Source organism: Alosa alosa, chromosome 15 (genome assembly GCF_017589495.1).
Source record: "Alosa alosa isolate M-15738 ecotype Scorff River chromosome 15, AALO_Geno_1.1, whole genome shotgun sequence".
NCBI classification, from domain to species: domain Eukaryota; kingdom Metazoa; phylum Chordata; class Actinopteri; order Clupeiformes; family Clupeidae; genus Alosa; species Alosa alosa.
This window is the reverse complement of record NC_063203.1, coordinates 26401821-26429013: the sequence shown is the minus strand read 5'-3', so window position 1 is coordinate 26429013 and position 27193 is coordinate 26401821. Positions and strand designations below refer to the sequence as shown.

The window sequence follows — 27193 nt, the reverse complement described above, 5'->3', positions numbered from 1 at the left end:
TAGGTTTTGAAATCAAATAATTGTATGTTTTTTATGTCTTATATCATAGCTAATATGTTGTATTATCTTACACCTGCCTATCACTGAAAAATAGACTTGGCTCTGAATTAGTATTCCTGAATTAATGGCTGCCTGCCATCCACATCTAAATTCTGTCTATGTGGGACTCTCTAGAGTGAAAGGACAGTGTGATAGACAAGTTGACTATGATGGTCTCTGAAAATGTACTGTACTTGTGCACACAGAATGTAGATGTAAACCAAAGCAGAGCTGCCAAGAAAATAACAACAGGAATATTGTATTTGTGTAACATTCAATACAGGAAAAACATTTTAAAAAATACATGAGAATATAATGAGAAAATATCATGACAAAAGAAGTAAATAAATTATAAGTGGAGAAGCCAATCTGTACTACTAGGAGAAGGAGAGAGAGAGAGAGGCTTCATAAATTAGAATAAATATAATTATATATTGTTCTCATACAAATTTAGAAATGTGTGTTGTGTGACATAATACAATGTAATAAAATATCAAATGATTCTGTTTACAACAGGGATTGGGCTACTGTACTCTTTTTCATATATTTCTTTAGTATTGGTGGGATTAAAGGGGATCACAAAATAGTTTGATGGGATCTTTTTCACAATAAGCTATATAGTAACATATCAGTGAGATGATCAATCTTTGCCTCCTAGTGCTAGCTCCAGTGCCATATCCCCATGTCAGCATTACAGTGGTGTGGCATCATCATCATACAATAAAAAAAAACACACATTCACACGCACGCACGCACACACACACACACACACACACACACACACACACACACACACACACACACTCAAAGATCAAAGTTCACACTGTAGTGACGCTTCTTGGGGTCTTAGTGCTCTTGTCGCCAAGGGAGATGAAGTAGATCGTATTATAGGGTGAGGGGACAACATCTGGCATCTGCAAAGATAAAAAAAGAGTTTAAAACAGATATTTATACATAAAACGGGTTAATGTAGATTAGGGGGAAGGGTTGTCAACATTGTTACTTCAGAGGAGTTCTTTATGGGTCCACAGTAGGTCTACAGGGAGAATTATGGGAGAATTACTGCTTGATGGTTGCAGGAGTTCAGTAAACATAACATCCCTACGGCCGTCACAGTAGCCTTTTGTCCTTTGACTCCTTGATCAGGATGCCAGCGCTTACGCTGCGTTCCAGACACAATTTTTAGCCCGTACTGTAAGTTACATCTTCATGTCACGACTCACGACTTAGTAGCATTCCAGGCAAAGTCATGACAAGTCACGACAAACCCTTCTGTTGTTCATGTGTGTGTGACGTCAACAACGGTAACTGGGAGTACAGCGATCAGTATGTTACGGGTTTGACTGCCATTCCAGGGCACTTTCACGGGTAGAAGGTTGTGAAAACACGGATTCCGGGTTGCCTGGAACGAGCCGTTATGTGTAGGCGTTTACTGGAGCAACACAAGAGTGCTCAGGAGTCAGGACTTAAAAGGCTTCCTCTACACAATCACAGAAGAAACCAACCCAGTGGCCTACAGTATTAATTAAGAGACATAAAGAGACAACCCAAGGGTATTTACTGTAAACAATAAATTGTAAACAACGTGCAGGTACAGTTTCTAGGTTTCATTGTATTGACGCAATAAATTAATCTAATGCTTCTGTGTGCTCCAATGCATCCTATACATCTTAATATCTTAATTCTTTATCTTGGTTGTTCTTCCTTAACTGCACTTGCCATTCTTCAGGCGGGTAGCTTTTCTGTTTCTGCTGTTTTTGACAGCCAAAGCTCCGTACCACACGTCTAAAATAATTTATTTTGGAAACAGCGCATCCTCCCGAGGCTTCTCAGGCTTACGGAGAACCCGGCTGCTCAGTTCAGGAAGGACTCATCTGCACGTCTGGCACAGTGGCTCTCCGCTGCGCTCCCCACCATCACTCTGTGTGCACACGCGCTAATCCAGCGTTAGCACTGCAGCCCGAGAGAGGTCGGCTCGTCTGGCCAGAGAGTTGCCTCTGTGCTTTTGAAAAGGCCTTTTCATCAATAGTCATCCAGAGACCCCGAAAAAACACCCTTGTGGAGATCAATGGTCCAATCGATAGCCAGGTCTCGCAGCTTCTTCTGAGGGTGCTCCGTCTGAAAAGGCCAGTTTCTCATTACCAGAGTGGGTAGAGCCGCACATGTAGTCAGCTGGTCTCTGAGGTCTGGTATGGACTCTAATAACTCAAAACTCCCCTAGGACTGTTAGAACTGATTAGCTTAACTCTCTCTCTCCCTCTCCCTCTCTCTCTCTCTCTCTCTCTCTCTCTCTCTCTCTCTCTCTCTAGCTTCTTATTATCTCATTGTATAGCAATAAATGTACAATATTTTTTTGTAATCCCTCTGCTTCCAATGGACCACAACATCAAACAGAATAATAGACCCCTTACCTGCAGTCATTTTGGATAAATGCATTGTAAAAATTAAAAACTGCAAAATGAAATCTAATGTTATCAGTCAAGTAGTTCCACATTCTCTGTGCGACATTCAGCTGCACTGATGATCCAGAGTTAATGAATAAAGCAGTAAGAAATGTTATGCTAATTACAATGAGCCCTCACTGAAAAACACTTGAACCCAGTTACATAGAGATTAGCATTAGCTAAGAGGAAAGAGAGGGGAACGAGAGCTGCTCCTCTGTCCCGATCCGTAGCCTGAGCGTCTACTCACGTGGCAGATGACTCGGGAGATTCATTTTCCACAACGTCATTTCCCAAAACAGTTGCTGTGCTCCGACCATCATAACTAAAATGCTGTTAAGAATTAGAGTGTCTCTATGCTATAATGATCGTTGGGGAACAACAAAGTGTTTGGGGAACTAAAAGTTGATCCAGAATTGGCCTAATGGGTCTTCAGATGCAACACAGCAACAGCACTGCGGCGCTCTGAAACCTATTAATTTCAGATATATTCAAGAGAGACGTTACATTCCTAGTGCTCTAGGTAGGGGATTTCCCATAGCGGCCAATCAACAACCAAGCCTATTTACCAACAAAAACAAAATCACCAACAAAGCAACCTTTGTGAGCAAAAAACATCACCAACAGAGCAGTGTCCAGTGGCTGGACCGCACAACATCGGTTTGTTGTGATGGCAACAACTATTCCGCACTGAACCCAGCGGCCAGCATAGTGCTAATCGATCTGTGTCTGAAAGGGCCTCAAGTCTGGTGGATCCATGCTGTGATACCAGGGCTGAAGCCTGGCCAAATCTTTGTGTCTGGATTGGCCTTCAACCATGCGGAGAGGCTAGGAGTGGTCAGATGTGGTGGCTACCTCCTCAGTGGTGTATGCCTCCTCGGTGCTGGCAGTGGTCCTCCGACTGTGCATGCTAACACTGGACTCGGTGTCAACAAAGCCTGTCGTGTCACACGAACAAACAAACAAACAAACAAACAAATCAGCTGTTGCTCAGATATAGTGGTTGAGGCGGTTACAAACAGAGCATTTATATAACGGATGTGGTAAGTAAATGTTTACTCCATATCAGGTTATAGTGGAGCAGTGGGAAGTCATATGTATATACTATATAGAAGTATATAAGTAAGTATAAGTATATACTCTTTTGATCCCGTGAGGGAAATTTGGTCTCTGCATTTATCCCAATCTGTGAATTAGTGAAACACACTCAGCACATAGTGAACACAGCTGGAAGGATTATTGGTGCTTCTCTCCCCTCCCTGAAGGACATTTACACCTCCCACCTCACCCGCAAGGCGACCAAAATTGTGAGTGATGCAAGTCAACCCGCTCACAATTTGTTTGATCTACTGCCCTCTGGGAAGAGGTACAGAAGCCTGCGCTCCCGCACCACCAGACTCACCAACAGCTTCATACACCAGGCTGTTAGGATCCTGAACTCTCTCCCCCCTCCACCCTCAGCCACATAACATCCTGGACTTTTAGACCCAAAATGGCTGCCTTGCACTACTCCACTTGCACTACTCCACTTGTTCACTTGCACACTTGCAACTTGTTGTTGTTGTCCTGTTGTCCTGAACACTTCTGAACACACTTCTGCTGCTCTTACATAACTTGCACCACTATGCCACTTGCATACTTAGGTCAAACAAAACTACCTCAGCCATTTATTGGCCTGACTTTTGCATTATATTGACTGTCTACTGTATGCACAATTGCATAATTTCTACCAAATGTTGCTGCTCTTATTTCTTCATTGTATGTGCCTTCTTATTTTTACTTTTTATATTGTTTACTTGAATGTTATGTTTGTCTGTGGACCTAATTGGTAAAATATGTCTTGTCTCCACCATGGGATAGTAGGAAACGCAATTTCGATCTCTTTGTATGTCTTGACATGTGAAGAAATTGACAATAAAGCAGACTTTGACTTTGATAGTAAAAAAAACACACAGTGAGATGAAGCACACACTAATCCCGGCGCAGTGAGCTGCCTGCAACAACAGCGGCGCTCGGGGGAGCAGTGAGGGATTAGGTGCCTTGCTCAAGCGCACTTCAGCCGTGCCTACTGGTCGGGGTTCGAACGGGCAATCCTCCGGTTACTAGTCCGAAGCGCTAACCAGTAGGCCACGGCTGCCCCTATATACAAAAAGATATGATATACAGTACCTAAGCAAAAATATACTGTATACACTAGAACAATGAAAGAGAAAACACTGTATACATAAATAACAACAACAACAATGTACATATATCACACATATAGCCTCCAACACACAAGTCCCCCTGAATCTCCTAACTGGGGTAATTGGACCATATTGGAACTGACCCTCTTGCCCAGGTGCGGGGGAGCGGAGGCCACAAGGGGACTGGGCGATGCTGGGTAACGTTTCATTTCCCACCGAATTATACACTACGCTGCGCAGGGCGAGCAGGGAGACATTGCAGGGGGAAAAGATGGCATTTCAAGAGAGGATGTGTCAGGGTCACCATCATTAAGCCAAACTGAGATTGGCCAGGAGAGCTTCTATAGGGGCAAACACAGCAATACTCCTGGTCAAAAGAACTGCAAAGCTTTTATCAAAGTCAAATAAGGATATGCACTGTTGAAATAGAAAGGCCAGAAAAGTCTGGTCAAAGTAAATCGAAAAATGCGTTTGACTGTGAGCTCCAGACTTTCGCTCTGTTTAACATAATTTATTATCAATCCGCTTTGTACGGGTTCCTGGTGCCATTTTGTCAATACTTTTGGTCTGAACTTTGTGGTTGTGTTTCCAAACCTTTGGGCTGTGCTACAATGGCATCCTTGCGCACTAGAGAGACACATCACTTATTCTTTAAAGAACTCTTTTCTTCTCTCTCTGTTATGATGGTTGTAGTAGCTCCACCAGTGCCTTTTGGGAGACACGGCCCTTCTTTGTTCGAAGCCTTATCTGCTGTTATCATTCCATTTTGCCCATGCGGTTCCACTCACTTGAGCTGCATTCTGAAGAGTATCCAGCATTCACTCTGCCCTCTGTCTCCTCGGCAACAGAACTCTGCTGGCTCCGGTGTTGGTCTATCCTATACGAACCAGCAGAAAGAACAAGAGAGAGAAAAAAAAAAACAAGAAGCATGAGAAAATTAGAAAGGAGAGAAGAGTGCTTTCAAGTTAATTTCGCTTTTTTTTTTTTTTTTTTGGGAAGTACAACATGAGCGACATGAATTGGGTCACCAAGACAAAAAACCGGGCGCCTTCTGTGAATCCTACACTGTGCACACAGACCATTTGCAGCCTTCTTTTTCTCTCACAATGCCACGGAAACTGTCCCAGTTTGGTATTGTGCATTTAAAACTGCACATTAAGCCCCTGGCATCAGTAGTAGGCCTACTGTAGCCTCTTTACCATGTAAATGATATTCATGACATTCTGCAAATGTAATAAACATTTCATTCGTTTTTGTCAACTCAGCGCTCACAACGTCTAATCGTGTGTTTTAATTATCGTGAACAACACACGGGCTAATGTGTGGGGTCTCCATGATGGAGAGGCTCGTGCTCGGAGAGAGCGAGCCGCACGGCGAGAGACCGTGTGTTCCTCTCAAGAGCAACATGGCTGCTGATCAATAGGACGAGCACAGTTTAATTTCCACGCTAACGTGGTTCCTTTTCTCTTCTTTCCACAGATTGTTTCACAGATGGTTAGGCACAATCTCTGGAGAGCCAGTAATGGTGTGCAAAACTGATCAGGGTTTTAGCTGATTAAGACTGGTTGAAATCAAGAGCTTAGAGTGAGGATATCATAAGCTGTTACTGACACACTATTACTAAAGAATCAGATCTACATGGCTTAGCGTTTACTGCTGAAGGACTAGAAACAAAACACAAAAAGGGTGTGTGTTTGTGTGTGTGTGTGTGTGTGTGTGTGCGCACATTTGCTGGGGCAAGAGTGCTGTACTTTACATCTAGTATATACGATTATCTATGTAATAACACAAACAGTGCAGCTATTTCACCCCATTAGTTGTCTAGAGTGTAGTACAATCAAGCCCGAGCTGTCATCAAAGTAAAGTGGTTGACAATACAAAGGGCTACCAAGCTATAGCTGTGCAGAGTATATTATGGAGAATATCAGCCATTCCTTCGGGAGTTGTGGCTGTTTATTTCTGGACTGTGCAAGGCAAGGAGCGAGAGAGGAAAAATAAACAGACTTTATACATTTCACTACTGTCATTGTTTATGAAGCAAAAATAGCTACAGCTTCCAAAAATGCTATGCAGAACTCTCTAATTGATTTAAAGCATGGACACTGTGTATTTTGTTTAGCTTAGGGAGAAGTGGGGGCTATGTTACAGTAACATGCTTCACATGTAGTGCTTCCTGTGTGTGTGTGTGTGTGTGGCATGTGGCATGTGGGGTCTTACCTCTCAGTCTCGGGAATAGAGGACTCTGAAAGACAGTGAAAAATTACTTTAATAAAAGGTGAAAACATACTCACACACGCACACACACACACACACACACACACACACACACACACACACACACACACACACACATACATGCAGAACACACTTGCACACTGAAGAAAGACACTTGAATTTTTAATGGAAGAACTGACTGATGGCTAAATGGCAAATGTGACGGACTAACTGTGTGTGTGTGTGTGTGTGTGTGTGTGTGTGTGTGTGTTTTGGTGTGTGTGTGTTTGTGTAACATACTGCTGGAGCTGTGGAGAGAGAGGAACACACACACACACACACACACACACACACACACACACACACACACACACACACACACACACACACACACAGAGGGCCCAGAGGGGTCCCATGGCGTGGAGCCAGAGAGTTGGCTCATATGAGGCGCTGAAGCTGCAGCCTGAGGTCACGTCAACATGCTACAGCAAACCGCCAAGCAGGGGGCTAATGATTCTCAACAAAGAATATTGCAGCTAGAGAGAGGGGTAGGGAGAGGGGGAGAGAGGGAGAGAGGGAATGAGAGAGAGGAGAGAGAAGGAGAGGGGGAATGAGAGAGGGAGAGAGAGAAGGAAAAAGGGAGAGAGGGAATGAGAGAGATGAGAGAAGGAGGGAGAGAGGGAGAGAGGGAATGAGAGAGATGGATAGAAGAAGGGAGAGAGGGAATGAGAGAGATGAGAGAAGGAGGGAGAGAGGGAGAGAAGGAATGAGAGAGATGGATAGAAGGAGGGAGAGAGGGAGAGAAGGAATGAGAGAGATGGATAGAAGGAGGGAGAGAAGGAATGAGAGAGATGGATAGAAGGAGGGAGAGAGGGAGAGAGGGAATGAGAGAGATGAGAGAAGGAGGGAGAGAAGGAGGGAGAGAGATGGATAGAAGGAGGGAGAGATGGATAGAAGGAGGGAGAGAGGGAAACAAGAGGAAAAGGGAGAGGGAGGGAGCTTGGAGTGAAGAGGAGAGAGGAAGCAAAAAATAAATGGAGAAAGGGATAGAGAGATAGGAACAGAGAGAGAGAGAGAAACGGAGAAAAGGGATAGAGAGTAGGAACAGAGAGAGAGAGAGATGGAAAGGGATAGAGAGTAGGAACAGAGAGAGAGAAATGGAGAAAGGGATAGAGAGTAGGAACAGAGAGAGATAAATGGAGAAAGGGATAGAGAGATAGGAACAGAGAGAGAGATGGAAAGACAGATATTCAGGCAGAGGGAAAGAAATATAAGTGGAGCGAGCAAGAGAGAGAAAAGAGAGAGAGAGAGAGAGAGAGAGAGAGAATGAGAGGAAAAGATAAATATGGCAGGGATGGAGGAGAAGGCTACTGTACAACAGTGGCCCCAGATGGAGAAGCCTGAGGGCCTTATGGAAAATTGCCCTCCTCAGGCTCAGGGTGTGTGTGTGTGTGGGGGGGGGGGGTGACACATCCCTCTGAACCCTCGCCGCCCAAAAGTCATTAACACGACCCCAAATAATCACCACTCTCTCCATAGTCCATCAGTCAGCGAATTAACATTAAACGAAACACTACCTACCTACATGTCCGTGGGGCTTTGCCATCGCATAACCTGCGCTCGCTTCTGGTTATATGACCAACAATTGGTGGGTCTGCAAGGACTGCTTTTTTTGTCATTTTAATTAAACTATTCCGGGTGAAAAATTCATGCCATCTGTTTACAGAACATGGGCTACGTTTTATTCTGATCAACTGCTTACTCTAGAATCCTTGATCGGAATGGCCGTTCTTGCTTTACTTCTGCTGAGAAGATACAGCAGGCAATCCGAGAGCAGACTTTCATTCCAATTAAAATTATAATCGGATCGGCAGTTTTATTCCGATCAAGCTGTTTATACTGTATGTATCATTTTTATTCCGATTGAGCCATTTTTCCGATTCTAATCGGAATAAAACAGTACATGTCAACCCGCCTATTGATGGCTTGACACAGGCAGATGAACAGGACAGACGGCAAACACAAGGCAGAGAGATGAATAGTGAGGGGAAAACACACCCCAATATACAGCACTAGGGAGGGGTGTGTGTTGGGGTGCACCTGTGTTAAACACACACCCCAATATACAGCACTAGGGAGGGGTGGGTGTTGGGGTGCACCTGTTAAACACACACCCCAATATACAGCACTAGGGAGGGGTGTTGGGGTGCACCTGTGTTAAACACGCACCCCAATATACAGCACTAGCGAGGGGTGTGTGTTGGGGTGCACCTGTGTTAAACACACACCCCAATATACAGCACTAGGGAGGGGTGTTGGGGTGCACCTGTGTTAAACACGCACCCCAATATACAGCACTAGGGAGGGGTGTGTGTTGGGGTGCACCTGTGTTAAACACACACCCCAATATACAGCACTAGCGAGGGGTGTGTGTGTGGGTGTTGGGGTGCACCTGTGTTAAAAACAGTCCTGAGCGCGGCCCTGGATTTGGCTGTTCCCTAATCTGTCACAGAGATTACAGGACTCTAATGTGCCACTGCAGGGCACTCTATGGTTATCACGTGCAAACAGGCCCACGCAGAGCCAAGAGTGCCCATGCCTCCAAGATGGCTACCCCCCCCCACCACCACCACCCATCAGAACAGAAGCCTCTGAACAGCCTGTCTGAGACCCCATGTAGCCGTGGCTGAGTGTACGGCTGTTCCGGACTAGCCTGGATAATGCGGAAATAACCGGAATGTGCCATAAAAAGAGAAGAAAGAAAAAGTTTTAATATCAGATCATAGTCTGAAACTCGCCTTTGGTGACCTACTTGAGGACGTTCTGAAATGGAACAGTGAGTGAGCGAGCAGAGCTCTCTATGTGATGAAAAGAGATTTCCATAAAGTCCTAAGTCCTAGCATGGTTACCACCAGACGCCCTCTCAGATCTCAACTGAAGAATGAGAATGGTCTGGGTACCCTCTATTCACTTCTGATGTCTAACTGTACGCATTACACCGCCGCCTTGAGCTTCCAAAGATTCAGGAAGTCATTAATTTTTCAATGGAAGCCGGCTTCTCTCAGCTGCCAGAAGCTGCAAATCTGTCGGCCGTCATGCTTTGGGCGCCTTTTGAGCTTACTTTGAGCCAAGCAGAAAGTTGAAAGTCAGTCAACTTTATGGTAATGAGCTATGACGCGGTTCAGCGACCAACGACCAGCAATCAATCGAATAGAATAAAGTTTTAAGATAGCATTTTACGTTCGATCATGTTCTGTCACGTCAGAGTGGCCAAAGCGTCCAAAGCTTCCCTGTACTTTTTATTGACAAGCGTCCTTGACAGGGCGACCAGAGTTTCTTTGGAAGCTCAAGTCAGTGGCAGTGTGTACGTACAGTAAGGGGCATAACCAGCAGTGGAATTGCTACATTGAACTCTTACTAAAACTTTTTAGAAGTACAACAAACACATTTTTCTTGTAAACCAAGATCTTAAAAGTAATTGTTGCACTCAATTCCAAATAAATGACATGTCCATATAGTTTATCACTGACCACAGACTGACAGTGCAGCTATTGGTTGTGTTGAACAGCACTGCTAACTTAACTCCTCTGTCTGTCATCATATAAATCCATGCCGGATAAGCAGTTATGATTGGTTCTTATGTATGAGCTACACCAGGCGCGTAACTGAAGCGGTCCGTTCGCGTAGCGTCTGCTGCAACAATTAGCTTGCACTGTAATCACGGAAGTTGTGCTACACCAGACGATAGCCGCCGCATATCTCGAAAAATGGATTTTACGCGTTGCGAATGGAGCGCTTCAGTTACGCGCCTGGTGTAGCTTATACTTTAGGTTTTGGGTGATGTGGAAAGACCTTCGATGGGAAGGTCTCCAGATGGATCTGCAGATGCTTACATGTTTGCCCAGGCTCACCCAGCCAACACCGCTTTCCAAAATCAGATCAAAGTAAAACAAATGATGAACCAAAGCACGGAAACATATCTGAAGCCCTGGGACAACCAAACCAAATTGCAACCACAATTGGAATGCTACTTATCTCTAAAAACAGATTATGAATTGGCAGAGTATCTCTTCACTGTCAAAGATATAAAGCAGAGACAGATCCTTATCAAGTACAGACTAAGTGACCACAGCATTGCCATAAAGAAAGTCTGGTAAAGAGCATTGCCATAAAGAAAGTCTGGCTTCCAAAAGAGCAGCGGACTTGTGGTCACTGGACGACTGGTGAGGTTGAGACAGAGATTCACTTTCTCCCATACAGTCCAAAGTTTCAACAGATAAGAATCATTTAACACGACAAAATACCACAGTTTAACTCCCTAAAAGATAAACCATCCAACCTAGAAGGACTGACTGCTGTATTGGCTGCACAATGCGTAACATAACATGAGGGACAGTAAGACTGACCCCAAGCCACAATAACTGACTTAACTTAATACTTCTTTATGCTTTGACAACACTGTATGTTGTCATACTGACAAAGCAACATTACATTTGAATTAGAATTTTAGTGTAAAAAAGCTTTACAGGTACAATGTAAAAACATTAGGATACAGAGACATCAAAAGGCAAAGACATGCAGTTACTGTATTTTGTGCGCATGATACATTATTAACTAGTCTACATTTCCTGACTGTATTAATGTTTCATTGGCACACCTTTGACACCACTTTGAAATGGCCACGCCAATGAGGCATATTTCAGTTTTGAGTTAAATGGACAAGAGAAAGAGATAGCTAGAATAAGAGAGAGAGAGAGAGAGAGAGAGAGAGAGAATGAAAGAGAGATAGAAAGACAGTGAGAGTACCCCACTTTGTCTTTGAACTGCTCAGGCCAATGAAGCGTATTTCAATCTTGAATGTGAAGACAAAGTGCATTGAGTGAATGAAAAAAGAGACAAAAAGAGAAAGAAAGAGAGAGAGAGAGAGAGAGAGAGAGAGAGAGTAAGAGAGAGAGAGAGAGAGAGAGAGAGAGAGAGAGAGAGAGAGAGAGAGTAAGAGAGAGAGAAAGAAAGAGAGAGAGTAAGAGAGAGAGAGAGAGAGAGTAAGAGAGAGAGAGAGAGAGAAAAGAGAGAGAGAGAGTAATAAAGATAGAGTGGCCACTGCATGAGGGCGTGGCCTGGTGAAGGTGTCTCCCCTATCCCCTCCTCTCCTCTATCCTCCCTTCTCCTCTCCTCTCCTCCTCCCATCTCCTCTCCTCCTCTCCTTTCTTCTCCTGTCCTCTCCTCTCCCCTCCTCTATCCTCTCCTTCCCTCTCCTCCTCCCCTCTTCTCTCCTTTACTTTCTTCTCTCCTCTCCTCTCCTTTCCTCTTCTCTCCTCTCTTCTATCCTCCTCTCCTCTCCCCTCCTCCCCTCCCCTATCCTCTCCTCTCTTCCTCTCCTCTATCCTCTCATCTGTCCTCTCTTCTCCTCTCCTCTCCCCTCCTCTCCTCCCCTATCCTCTCCTCTCCTCTCTTCCCCTCCTGTCTCCTCATCTCCTCTCCTCTCCTTGGCACCTGCTCCTCTATGCGTCTGCACCCCATGACCTCCCACGAGCAGTAAAGTGAGGCACCTCTCTCTCTCACTCTCTCTCCACACACACACACACACACACACACACATGCACACACACACACACACACACACACGCAGGCAGTTGGGCAGAACCGTGAGCAGCACTTTTCGAGTGAGTGCCCGTTTTCTGCTGACTGGGGGGCAGCAAGGCTTGCCCTTGCTGATGACTGTGTGTGTGTGTGTGTGTGTGTGTGTGTGTGTGTGTGTGTAGCTCTGACTATTCACAGTGTGTGGCCATCACAAAACTTCTTCATTATACTTTAATCATCAGCAGCAACAGCTGAGTGTTTTAAAACCGAGAATGACAGAGAGAGAGAGAGAGAGAGAGAGAGAAAGACAGAGTATGACAGTGGAGTAGAGAGAGTCTCAGAGAGAAAAAGTATGAGAGACAGATGAAGAGAGGCGGAGATAGAGAATGAGAGAATGAGAGACCCAGAGGGTGATACCTTTTCTTAAGCCTCTCCTCCAGAGGTAGAGCATTATGCAGATGGTTATGAGGATTACCAGAAGCATGGCCGCCACATAGGAGACTGCTGCTATCACCGCAGTGTCGTCCTTACCTTGAACTGCACATGGATAAAACCCACAGTAAGTGATAATACTTTAGCCTAATACTCACAGAAGATTGGTAAACACAATACTGGTACCGCTGCTTATTTGTTCACTCAGTTCCAATTAAAGGAAGACAACAGCTTCAGAGGATGATGGCTTAAACACCTTGTATAAGTATAAGTATATATAAGTAAATATATATTCACACTTTTGATCCCATGAGTGAAATTCGGTCTCTGCATTTATCCCAATCCGTGAATTAGTGAAACACACTCAGCAAACAGTGAACACACATGGAGCACACACTAATCCCGGCGCAGTGAGCTGCCTGCTACAGCAGCGCTCAGGGAGCAGTGAGGGGTTAGGTGCCTTGCTCAAGGGCACTTCAGCCGTGCCTACTGGTCAGGGTTCAAACCGGCAACCCTCCGGTTACAAGTCCGAAGTGCTAACCAGTAGGCCACGGGTGATGTTGTGGTGTTGTGGTGTTGTGATGTTGTGGTGTTGTGGTGTTGTGATGTTGTGGTGTTGTGATGTTGTGGTGTTGTGATGTTGTGAGTACCAATAAGGGAATTTGAACAGGACAGTGTGTGGACGAAGCTGACGTTCAGTGGCCTCAGAGCACAGAGACTTGTGAAATGTCTGCTGCTTAGATGAGCTCATAGAGAACAGCAGCATCCAGGCATCCATATACAAGACAGTGGATCGCCCTCTAGTGTATTCTTTTAGTAGTGCACAAACGGTGTAGGATGGCGGTGAAAAATTCTACACCGTCACATGAGAGTATTTTGTTGAAGTGACGAAACTGCGTGACGTGATCAAATGCATTTGTCTGTCTGAAAATAGGGCCGCACTGATAACACCATCCAGACGGAACTGGACTGAGGCGTGCCAGGGGGGGTCCAGGCATGACACAGATGAGATGGATCACTGCTATTTGCCACGTGTTGGATTACATTGTGTAGTTCTGAAAAACATTTTTGTAAGGATGATGAAAGTCCATGTCCAGTTCACATTTGCTGAGCCTTGTGGGCCAGTGGGGGTTGAGGGGTCTCTAGGTTTCTGAGGAGTGTGGCTATAGGCCAGAGATACACACCCAAACATCTCTTTTAGATTCAAATTGTTTTTAAAAAAAGCTACACATTTGGTTGCAAAATCTTCTTCTCTCTGAGTGTCCTAACTAACACCCATCCCGAGGAGTTCTTACTGACACAGACACTTGTGTGCTGGGGATGAGGCTTTGGCAGAGATGGGTGTTAAACCCATCTGCCCAGTGCTGGACTGTGTTGTGTAATTATTTATGCAAGTCTTGGAGAGATTGATGATGAACGTGCCTATTGTACAAACAAAAAAGGAATGTTGCCTCAAAACCACTGCACAAGCACACGTGTCTTACCAACAATGTAGCAGGATTGACACATTTCCCACTTGACCATCTAGTTTTGAGAATAATTGTGCCATATGGCTTGAGTTGTGTTGAATTCTATTTGATCATATGTTATTTTAAGTTGACGAAAATGGCATGAAATGGAAAAGCATTTCTCTGAGCCTCACTGACTTACCGACGCTGAGATACGTGCTCGCGCTGAGCGGGGCAGCCATGGCGGAGACCGACACACGGCACTCGACGCTGCCTATGCGTCGGGCCTCCAGGACCAGGGTGCTGGTGGCGTTGTAGAGGGCCCGGGTCCGGTCCAGCTCACTGCTGGTGTTGAAGGAGTCGCGGCCAAGAGGCTGACCGTCCAGGAACCACTCCACACTGGGCTCGGGGAACCAGCCGAGGGCCACGCACTGGAACTCCACCGTCTGACCACTGGGCACGGACACGTTCCCACCGGTGACCACAACACTGCCACTTTCTGGGTGGGTGGAAGAGGAAGGAGAGATGCAGGAGGAGGAGGAGGAGGAGGAAAGAGGGAGAAAGAGAAAGAGAGAGAGGGAGATATTTAGGGTGCAGAGAAGAGAGAGAGCAAGGGAGAGAGATAAAGAGAGAAAAAGGAGAAACTAAAAGATATATAGAGGTGAAGTGATGGTAAAAATAGAGAGATTGAGAGAAAAGAGAGGAAGAGAGAGAGAGGAAGGGATCAGGGAGACAGAAAGAACAGCAAAGAGGGGCAATGGGAGAGAAACATTGAAGGAGGGAGAGGGAGGGAGGGATGGAGGGATGGAGGAGGGGGATGGAGAAAGAGTGTAATTAATATCCACAGGCATTTCACTGCCTCTGACACTGTGCAAGGCGGGGGACTGCTGTGTTGCCCTCTGTCACCTCAGCTCTCCCTTTGCCTGCATGTGTGTTTATGCTGTGGACACTAAGCACCGTCTCCCAAGATCACAAACACGAACACACATTCATACACGCACACACACATACACACACACGCGCACACGCACACACACACACGCACACACACACACCACACACACACGCACACACACAAACACACACCTTTTCATGTGGCCAGTGAAAGAAATGGTGATTGTTTTGACACGTGAAGATGGAAAACACCGGAAACTACTGCCTGTTCCCTCACAAAACTGGGCCCTACAGCTGGACTTTGCTACCGTTCATTACCGTTCCCTTCAGTTGTCAGACCAATAGCCCTTAAGTTCTCAACCCGCTGGCTCTCTGTCTGCTCTTAGGTTCTCAACTCTTTGGTTCTCGGCTCGATTCTCTGTCTTTTGATTCTCAGTTCTTTGGTTATCTACTTTTGAATCTCAGCCCTTTAGTTCTCAGCCTTTTAGTTCTCAGCCCTTTGGTTCTCTGCTCCTTTGGTTCTCAGTCCTTTAGTTCCCAGCCCTTTAGTTCCCAGCCCTTTAGTTCTCAGCCTTTTAGTTCTCAGCCCTTTAGTTCTCAGCCTTTTAGTTCTCAGCCCTTTGGTTCTCTGCTCCTTTGGTTCTCGAGCATTCACATCTCAGCTCGATCAGTGTGGCCCGAGTGTCGCCGGAGAGCATGTGGTGATCGTGACACACCTGTGACCAACTCGGCCAGAACGAGGCTCGGTCCATTCCAGAATCAGCAGAGGTTTGGGATGCCACCTCAGTCTCTGCGGCCAAAGACAGGGGCCCGGAACTTCCCACTGTGTGTTTGTGATGTTTTCTGTGATTCCAAACCATCTGTGTGAGTGCGTGTGTGTGCGTGCCTGCGTGCGTGCGTGCGTGCGTGCAATAGAGAAACAGAGAGAAGTATTACGATCTCTGTTCTGGTATCAGACATGACTTCATTGATTGATGTTGACTCATACCCAGGAAAGCTCTCAATCACACTTAAATGATGGATGTTGGTCATCGTGTCTCAATTGGCTTACAAGATGCCCCCCTCCCCCCTTTATTTCACCAACACGCCAATCCAAACACACAAGGAAAACGCCAACACCCGGACAAGTCGCTCCATCTGCCACAGAGACAGAGGAGCTGTGCTGGAAATTGGTATCGATGGTCTGGTAATCAGTCAAGCTTTTGTCACTATCCCCTGCAAAATTACACGTCAACATTGATTTACTGTGCTAAACCCGGAATATTCTGAATTCATTGTCAGCTGCAGAGAGAATTTCTGTCATTCATTTCGAAATGGTTCTTTTGTCACTACTTGTGTAAAAATGTAAGTGTTTTAATTGAGAAGGATCACACAAATGTACACCAGCATTTACCAAATACAGAAACTCCAGAGTGTGACTGAGAGTTCAGTTCAGCTGTCGAGAGATGAACTCCATCGGCAAAGGAAATCCACAGCATTTCACAGTGATCGCTTTCTCTACGAGACGGTTACCCACAATTACCCACTTCATAAGCGCCCGGCCGGCCGGATGTGTCATCACTCACGTTGCGCTCCGTGGGCAGGAGGGGGATGTGCTCTCTCGTCTCCTCCGACAGGCCCAGCGCTACTAAATCTGTCCTGAGACATTGTTATTGGTGGGACGTCACGTTGTCATCTCTTCCTCTCTCTTTCCTTCCCTTTTGTCTGGTTCTATGCCTGTTGCAATCTCTCTCTTCCTCTCTCTCTTCGTCTATCTTTTTCTCTACATCTCTTTCTCTCTACATCTTTTTCTCTTCATCTCTCTCTCTTCATCTCCTCTACATTTCTCTCCCTCTCTTTCTCCTTATCACCCCCCCTCTCCTTCTCTTTTCCTAGAATGTCCTCTGTCATGCCACACCATTCTTAATTCCTGTGATCTGTCATTGGGGCGGCCTGTGGAAATTGCGCTCCTGAAGAAAAGCGTTTAATCTGCAGGAGGTATGATGGAGCACAACGGCATGCTCATATAAACAGCTCCGTCCGTGCCCCCACCCCAACACCAACCCGCCCAAACCCATTCATCCCACGTCCTCTCCTCCATCAGCCCATGCTGATTTACAGTACATGACGGGACAACTCCACCCTGGTCTCTTTCTGTGGAGCTGGGTAATAAGACCTAGCTGCATACTGTATGTGGTTGATGTGTGTCTATGTGTTTGTGTGTGTGTGTGTGTGTGTGCATATATATGTGTGTGTGTGTGTGTGAGTAGCGTTGTGCAGCTCCGTGCAGCGCGCGTGGCCGGCCGTATTTGTGGCTCTCCTCCAGCGGTCTATCTGACCTGATGCACCACAAATCAGCGGCCAGAGTTGCTGACTGTTAACTGGAAATGCCAAGATGCACAATTAATCGGGCGGCCCTGACAGGCCTCTCAGCCACTCTGCATCCCCCGGCCAGGCCTGATCCGCCATACACCAGCCTTAATGGGAACATATGTCAGTGGGAATTTGTAGCATTGGCGATAAAGAGGAGCACCGCATAATATATTGAAGGGGATGGGTCATTGCTTTGTTCCCAGGGTTTTTAGCTGAGCTCTGGCTTTGCGGACAGAGGCAAATTAGTGGGATAATGATTTGGAGTAGCTCTCACTCCGTAAGGTGGACGATGAAATTGGGGGTGCGGGGGGGTCGCACTGTCACCTTTGTCCATTGTGTCTAGCCTGTGAGATTTTGTGCCATGATTGATGTATAATTTGTGTGTGTGTTTGTGTGTGTGTGTTTGTGTGTGTGTGTGTGTGTGTGTGTGTGTGTGTGTGTGTGTGTGTGTGTGTGTGTGTGTGTGTGTGTGTTTGTGTGTGTGTGTGTGTGTGTGTGTGTGTGTGTGTGTGTGTTTGTGTGTGTGTGTGTGTGTGTGTTTGTGTGTGTGTGTGTGTGTGTGTGTGTGTGTGTGTGTGTGTGTGTGTGTGTGTGTGTGTGTGTGTTTGTGTGTGTGTTTGTGTGTGTGTGTGTGTGTTTGTGTGTGTGTTTGTGTGTGTGTGTGTGTGTGTGTGTGTGTGTGTGTGTGTGTGTGTGTGTGTGTGTGTGTGTGTGTGTGTGTGTGTTTGTGTGTGTGTGTTTGTGTGTGTGTGTGTGTGTGTGTTTGTGTTTGTGTGTGTGTGTGTGTGTGTGTGTGTGTGTGTGTGTGTGTGTGTGTGTGTGTGTGTGTGTGTGTGTGTGTGTGTGTGTGTGTGTGTGTGTGTGTGTGTGTGTGTGTGTGTGTGTGTGTGTGTGTGTGTGTGTGTGTGTGTGTGTGTGTTTGTGTGTGTGTGTGTGTGTGTGTGTGTGTGTGTGTGTGTGTGTGTGTGTGTGTGTGTGTGTGTGTGTGTTTGTGTTTGTGTGTGTGTGTGTGTGTGTGTGTGTGTGTGTGCATGTGTGTGTGTGTGTGTGTGTTTGTGTGTGTGTGTGTGTGTGTTTGTGTGTGTGTGCGCTTGTGTGTGTGTGTGTGTGTGTGTGTGTGTGTGTGTGTGTGTTTTCTCTCATGACTATTTCTTATCAACTTTCTTTTTTCTTTTTTTCTTTTTTTCTCCATTTCTTGCGTGGGCTTTAAACGTGACAAGAGTGAGCTTCGCCAATTTGACTCTGTCCGATATGCCTCCTTAGAGCCTAGCCCAGCGGGAAATCAAATCAAATCAAAACTACAGGCAGCACCAGGAGAAAATCCCCCCTCAGCATTTTACAATGACTTTGCTGTGCGTGTGTGTGTGTGTGTGTATCAACTGATCCATAGCATGAAGTTCACCGCATCTGGCAACCTCTCACCCCTCGCTCCACCTCAGCTAACTCCATCAAACTCCACCTGCAGCCACCCCCCATACACACACACACACGCACGCACGCACGCACGCACGCACGCACGCACGCACGCACGCATGCATGCATCCTACCACTTTCGATACCCCCCATACACACATATTTTATATATATATATATATATAAGTAAGTATATATACTCTTTTGATCCCGTGAGGGAAATTTGGTCTCTGCATTTATCCCAATCCGTGAATTAGTGAAACACACTCAGCCACACAGTGAACACAGTGAGGTGAAGCACACACTAATTCCGGCACAGTGAGCTGCCTGCAACAACAGCGGCGCTCGGGGAGCAGTGAGGGGTTAGGTGCCTTGCTCAAGGGTACTTCAGCCGTGCCTACTGGTCAGGGTTCGAACCGGCAACCATCCGGTTACAAGTCCGAAGCGCTAACCAGTAGGCTACGGCTGTCCCCAACCACACACACACACGGGCCACAACCTGCAGCTACCCACCATACACACACACAGTTTAGATACTTTATTCAATTCCACATTACAAGTAATTCATTAGGAATCAAATGTTTTGAATAATCAAACACACACACACACACACACATTACTTTACAATTTAGCAGACACTTCTTGACCAAAGTGACTTACATATGTCAGCTATATTACAAGGGATCACATTGTCCCCAGAGCAACTCGGGGTTAAGTGCCTTGCTCAAGGGCACAACGGTGGAAGCCGGGAATTGAACCGACAACATTCAGGCTAATGCACGCAAGCACACATACACACACACACACACATACACACACACACACACACACACACCCCACCACCTTCAACACTTGAACATGGGCCTCCACTATTTCAATCTCTCTTTTTTTATCTCCTCTCTTACGTTGGGCTTCATTCCTCTGTTCTGTTGTAGCACACACTTTTTGCACCGCGCAGGCCGTGTAGGGAGCACCGCCCCAGCGGCCCCGTCAAGTGTGTGTTGTTTATGATTGACACTGACTGGCAAGAGAAACACCTGGGAGCCATCCTGAAGGACTTTACAAATCACCCCGGAGGTAAAGTGCTGCTCCTTGCCTGCAGTCTGTCACCCCAGCCCAGCACACGGTACAGTCGGCCACTTACTTTGACTTGTTATGCTGCCCCCTTCTTTTCTCAGAGAGAGAGAGAGAGAGAGAGAGAGAGAGAGAGAGAGAGGGGGGGAGAGAGAGGGAGGTGGGAGACTTTTTATGCTGCCCCCATCTTTTCTGAGAGAGAGAGAGAGAGAGAGAGAGTGGATGGGTGAGAGAGAGAGGGAGAGAGAGGGAGGAGGGAGACTTTTTATGCTGCCCCCTTCTTTTCTGTCACAGGAACTTTTTTAACAACTCTACATCAGCATGGAGGCTCTATTCTGGCCATTTGCAAAGAAGTTATGATTTATGGCCTGAGAGAGAGAGAGAGAGGAGGGGGGAGAGAGGGAGAAAGAGAGGGAGAGGGAGGAAGAGAGAGATAGGGGAGAGATAGAGAGAGAGGGAAAAAGAGAGGGAGGAAGAGAGGGAGGGGGAGAAAGGAAGAGAGAGAGAGGAAGAGAGAAAGATAGGGGGAGAGGGAGAGAGCGAGGGAGAGAGGGAGGAAGACAGAGAGGAAGAGAGAGAGAGAGGGAGAGAGAGAGGAAGAGAGAGAGAGAGGGAGAGAATTGGCCGGGGAGCGTCTAAAGGACAGCGCAGCTCAAGGTTGGCCTCACGGCCACTCTCTGCCTGTCCCTCACGCTGGCGAGACAGAGAGAGCAGCTGCCCACCCCCAGGGGTGTTTATGGCGGTGCCCAATCAATACCCGTCCAGGCATCCCGGGCGCTGGCATCAACAATGTCATATGCCCGAGCGAGAGGCAGCCCTTGCACAGTCAGTGGGGCTAATGAATGCCCCTGGCTGAGGAACACCCTGGTCGATAGGTGCACCTAAATCAGCTACAGTGTGGGGGGAAATAAGCCGGCCCAACACACACACATACTGTATACATACATAAACGCACACACACACACACACACACACACACACACACACACACACACACACACACACACACACACACACACACAAATACTGTACACACATACACACACACACACACACACACACACACACACACTTCTGTGAAAAACGAACCTATAGTATGCATGTTTCAATGCATGTTTCAGGTGGTACCACATCAAGAAGTCTGTGTTAGTTCACCCCCACAAACTGACTTTGGCTTTAGATTAATTTCTAGTTATACCCAGAGGTGGACAGAGGACACAGCTTCATTACTTAAAAGTAAAAGTAAAGATACCCTTTGCTAAATTTGACTCAAGCACAAGTAAAAGTACAACAGTCAGATGTCTACTGAAGTACTTGTTTTTAAAAGTACTTGAGTATTAAGAGTACATTTTTTAAATATTGCATTACTACTGCTACAGTGCTTACATTTATGTCCAGAAACGTCCTACATGGAGTTATGAAAAATGTTAATGTTAATACCTTGGAATTAAAAGGGAATTGAAAGTAAAATCAAGTCATTTTCATCTTTTTACCATGTTGCCAGGGATGGGCAGTATTTCTAATACATGGACATAAAATACGTATTTCAAATACAAAATACTATTTTGTAATTGAAACATAGCGAAAAACTATCATTAACTTGTTCAGAAAATTGAAATAGTCTGGCGAGGTGGGGCCACGGGTTGGCACATTCCCGGGATGGACCTGCTGCGTCTTTATCCATTGTTTCGTCCATGGTTTTGTCTCTTATTTAAATCTGACATAGCTGAAGGTGATTGCTGATAGGCTGTCCCAATCAGTGGTGCCTGCACAATCCAATCACGTTTGTGAGGGAAATAACAAATTGAGGGTTTCCGAGATTTTTCTTTTTTCCTTTTTTTTTAGAAGTAGTAACGGGTACTCACGGTTATGGATAGAAATGTAGTGGAGTAAAGAGTACAATATTAGCCTCTCAAATGTACTTGAGTAAAGTCATGAGTAATCCCCAAAAATGATACTCGAGTAAAGTACAGATCCCTCAAAATTGTACTCAAGTACTGCACTCAAGTAAATGTACTCCGTTACTGTCCGGCTCTGGTTATACCGCAGATATGTGAACATTTCATATACAATACTTACATGTGGACAACCACTGATCCTACCAGTCACTCCACCAATCAGTCTACCAGCCAGACAACCAATTAATCAACCAATCAACCAACCAACCAATCAATCCCTCTTTCAACACATCCATCCTTTAATCAATCTATGGCTTACCAACAATCGTATCTTAAATATAGTAAAGTACCAAAACCATTTGATTTTGAGTGTGTGTGTGTGTGTGTGCGTGTCTGTGTGTGTGTGTGTGTGTGTGTGTGTGTGTGTGTGTGTGTGTGTGTGTGTGTGTGTGTTTATGTGTCTGTACAGTGTGTGTGGGTGTGTGTGTGTTTGTGTGTATGTATGTGTGTGTCTGTGTTTGTATGTGTGTATGTTCTGTATGTATGTGTGTGTGTGTGTGGGTGTGTGTGTGTTTGTGTGTATGTATGTGTGTGTCTGTGTTTGTATGTGTGTATGTACTGTATGTATGTGTGTGTGTGTGTGTGCGTGCGCGCATGTGTGTGTATTTAGTGTATTTATTGTTTAACTGTATAGTAGAGAGTAATATAAAGTGATATAAACGATGAGGAGCAGACCTTGGATATGCAACTCAGCTGCCATTAGTAGTCCACCCAGAGTTTCACAGACGACCCGGTGGGGTTGCGCTGAGTTGCTGCGGATGACCCTCTCCATGACCAGCTCCCAGCAGGACGTCTGGGCCGTGGAACAGTTTACTGCCTTGTACAACGTGGTGTTTGTGGCACCGTTTCCCGCTGAGATGACCATCACTGAAGCATCATCCAGACGCCATATCATGATGGTCCACGGTTCGGTCGTGCTGCAGTTGAAGCGGGCCGATTGGCCAGTGAGCACCGCCAAGGATCTGGGCTCCAGAACCAACTCCGACTGACGCAGTGAAGAGGAGGAAGAGAAGAAAGAGGAGGAGGAAGATGCATCCTGACCTGGGACACACACACACAGCCAGAGGTCAGTGAAAAATGGTGTGATGATGCTGATGATGATGATGATGATATGAATGTAGACAGGCAGGCAATAGTAACTGGACAATAATGTGTATAACAAAAGCCTAATTTTAACAAATACAATATTATGCTCAGACCATAAAATATTTAGAGGCTAAATAGTGAAATGTTAGGGCATTTCAGTGATTAGGGAATAAAAACTGTAGTGACTCAGTTCTTGGGAGGGCTGGTTCCTTTCACACTGAGGTGACTGCAATGTCTAAACTAGGCTGAGCTGAAGGCAGACCATAAACCGGTGGGGTGTTTAAAAACAATATTAAAAACAAGTGGACCGCTCATGGACTGCCTACACTGCCTAGTGGGTTGTCTCCCGCTAACCAGGCGCGCTAACACATCTGTGTGCCCGGGAGGAGTCGTAGAAACACCTCACAGGGTGCAGCCATCTGGTCTGTGTGAGACTTCAGCCGAGATAGACGCCCCACAAATACAAGTTTAGTAAACTAGACGCTTCTTTTTAACAGAGCAGTAGCCCACAGAACCCCTCCGTTTACCTGACCGGGCCAAAGGAAAGTAATCTTAGTTTTAGGCCACTAGACATTCTTAGTTTGATAACATGTTTTGATAACAAGTCTATCAAATGCCTATGCCTAATATACAGTATAATTACAGCATTGATAATTTGGTGATATGGTAATTTTGTTATGCAAATTCTGGTGTCATTGAGTAGCAGTTTAATATACTGGAATGGTTAATGTTCTGATATACCGGTATACACTAAGTTATACAGTATACAGTCAGTGACATCCTGTGAACTGACCCTGAAAAAAAAAAGATAGTGACCTCATGTGACCACATTCTTCTTATGACCCAAACACACAGACACACAACGTGTCTCAAATGGCACAGAGTGACCTTATATGGCTGCAATATTGAGCCCTATGTTTAGAGTAAGAATACCGGTATGTGTATAAATATTACTAAATGTGCACGGGCAGCCGTGTCCTACTGGTTAGCGCTTCGGACTTGGAACCAGAGGGTTGCCGGTTCAAACCCCGACCAGTAGGCACGGCTGAAGTGCCCTTGAGCAAGGCACCTAACCCCTCACTGCTCCCTGAGCGCCTCTGTTGTTGCAGGCAGCTCACTGCGCTGAGACCAAATTTCCCTCATGGGATCAAAAGAGTACTTACTTAAAAAAGCCTTTTCTGCCCGATTGGTTGGAAAGAATATATCTCAGTTGACCTCATAACCTGAAGCATTGAGTCTGATCACATTTCTGTATGTTTTGTTATGTTCTATGTTCTGCTAGTGAATCTAGATCTCTGTGTTATGTTCTATGTTCTGCTAGTGAATCTAGATCTCTGTGTTATGTTCTATGTTCTATGTTAGTGAATCTAGATCTCTGCCTTTCTAATCCCATCATGCTCAGCTCTGACTGACTGACTTGCTGCTGCTCTTGATTTATTTTTTCTCGCCGTGGGTTAATTGAACCTGAGGCGAGCTGTCACACGCTTGTCAGAGCACGGGGAAACACCTGCAAGATTGCAGGCTAGACAGGCCACACACGCACGAGGATGAGGGAACGTGAGGATAATGAATCGCGTTCAGAGAACGCAGTAAATCTCCACCAGCTAAGGAGTGCTTTTTTTTATCATCTATCCTCTTCATTAATAGGAACGTAAATCTAACTGTCATGCATCCCAGAAAAACTGCCTTATTTTCTCTGAAGACTTCTTTTTTTTTTACATTTTGACATCATTGTACTAACACACATATACTGCCCTATGGGTTTAACTGCAAAGCAATTTAATACGGAACCTGGGCCCAGGAGGGGTCATTGCAAGATGTTTTGTATACTGAGAGAATGTGTGCTCATTTTTACTAAATTGTGGTGGGATTCTGTGAATAAAACATGGTAACGAAAAAAAAATAATACTGCCAACAATAAACAAAAATCATAGCAAAGTTAGTGCAGGCCAGGAATTCACACTAAATAATATTTCTTTGTGATATGTGTCTCCTTCCCTGAGTTGTAAAATTTCAGTAATATCTTTTTTGTTTCTTTGTTGACCAGATCATGTGCTAATAGACATTGGCCACAGGGAGTTGGCACTGTGCTGGAGAGAGATGCTAGTGTGTGGTTTTCTCTCACCTTGAGTAGCAAATGCCAACTGTACTAGCAGGAGGGCAACACACAACATATTGCCAAGGTAACAGTCATGCCTTTGTTGTTAAAACCTGCAAGGACACACACAGACACACACACACACACACACACACACACACACACAGACATACACACACACACACGCACATGCATACGCATACGCACACACACACACACATTCTCAAAAACATGTGCACACATACAGAGAGAGACAGAGAGACTATTATGTGATGCATACATATGCACATAAAGTGATACATTCCAATAACAATGTGCATAACATAATATTTTAATTAACTTTTACAATGTTTATTCTTGGCCACTTTGAAAGCATAGCCACCACTCTCGTGGCTGTACACGCTGTGCAGTAGTTTTATAAGATAAGGTTATGGTTAATCAATTTACCATTTCAATTTATCTCCTCTGGACAGATCATCATGCTGTAATCAGAAATGACCCATGGACAGTTCATTTTGTGCAACAGTGCTCAGCTTCATTTACAAGAGCTGAACAGATTCACTTATCCTCCGATTAGATCATCTACTGCAGTGACTGAACCTCATGCCATTGATGTGGAGCCGTCTTGCAATTTTACACATGTTGAATTAGGCTTTGATGAGCTAAACTGAACTAAATCTCTCATATATATCATTTCTAGGTAGTTCTGCATATAGACCTTACATAAATGCATCAACATATTGCTTACAACCATTATGTCTATATTACAAGATAATGAATAAATCCTCACCCACACCCACCACAAATGCTTGATTCTTAGACGTACATTGCTGATATCATTCTGAGGATGAGCATGAAGGCTAAACTTTATCAAATTGAATGTGAACTCTCTGCATCTTGCTTCTGATTAGGGCATATTACAGCTTTTACGCATTACGTTTTTCATGAACTAAATAATGCCAGGATGCATAGTGAATTTGAAAGCCCCGATATGAAAATGCCTGAAACAAATAATTTACATCAGCAACAACAGCTAAGTGTGACTTTGAAGCATAAACCTAAACTCCGCTGTTGAGGGTTAAGAAGTATGTATTGGCATCTCAGGTTAGCGGTCTAACGGTTTTAGGAGAGGTCCCTCATTCTCTGACATTGTCACTCATAAAACCACATTTTCCCTAATGAGAAATTTATAGAAAAACACAGATATTCTAAACCATATGACAAAGAAATCATACCTTTTAAGCTCTCCAAACAGGATCAGCCTGTGAAGTCATAAGAGGGCCATCTGTGAATGCAACATGTGTGTGTGCTTTCTCTCTCTCTCTCTTTCTCACACACACACCTCTGTGTAACGGGTACGTTTTTGAGTCAGAAACTCACTTTGTTAAACATTACCAGGGCCCGAGTCAGACTTTGTTCCCAGCCCTAAGAGCCTGTTGGTCTGGCATGCGTCACCACGGCACACAGCCGCTCAGAACAATGGCTCCCAGCATTCCTCAGTCCCAGGAGAGAGAAACTCAACTTCCCATTGGCATTTATTCATTCTTCAAGTGAAATACATAGACCTCTGGTTATTATTAGGAGTAGCATGTGCATTGTCTGCATGTATGTATGTGTGTGTGTGTGTGAAATCAAGGACAAGCGAGGGGTGCAGGAGTAGAGCGGCACAATGTGTCTATTTTGTGTGTTACTGCCAAGGTCTCTCCTCTGTTGCAGCGGGATCGCTAGTGCTAACACCTGCTCAGCTCAAGTCCACGCCTCTGCCAGTACGAATGGACACCTGTCCAACAACCTGTCGATGTGCTGCAGGCTTGCCATAGGGAACACACAGAGTGGGGTGGGATGGGGGGGACCCTACACAGGAATTGAAGAAACTGCTGTACGTACACAAAGTAATTTCCTATTTTGGGGATCCTATAGAATTCCGTACACACAATATTAATGCACACACACACTCAGAGAGAGAGAGAGAGAGTGT

The 27193-nt window shown here is 45.4% G+C and overlaps 1 protein-coding gene across 2 annotated transcripts; it reads right to left on the bottom strand.

The window, feature by feature from the left end:
• Nucleotides 1–266: 266 nt before the first annotated feature.
• On the bottom strand, nt 267–27193 carry igsf5b (immunoglobulin superfamily, member 5b). 2 transcript variants are annotated; one of them, XM_048265471.1, is made up of 9 exons: nt 25663–27193; nt 25243–25328; nt 22707–23072; nt 14543–14839; nt 12878–12997; nt 6884–6908; nt 5455–5543; nt 3336–3418; nt 267–953 (listed from the first exon to the last, which is right to left on the bottom strand). In XM_048265471.1, the coding sequence occupies exons 2-9, from the start codon at nt 25289–25291 to the stop codon at nt 858–860; spliced, it is 1125 nt and encodes a 374-aa protein (XP_048121428.1). In that variant the 5' UTR covers nt 25292–25328; nt 25663–27193; the 3' UTR covers nt 267–857. The 2 variants fall into 2 exon arrangements, with proteins under 2 accessions (XP_048121428.1, XP_048121427.1); XM_048265470.1 differs by having other exon boundaries at nt 268–953; nt 26451–27193.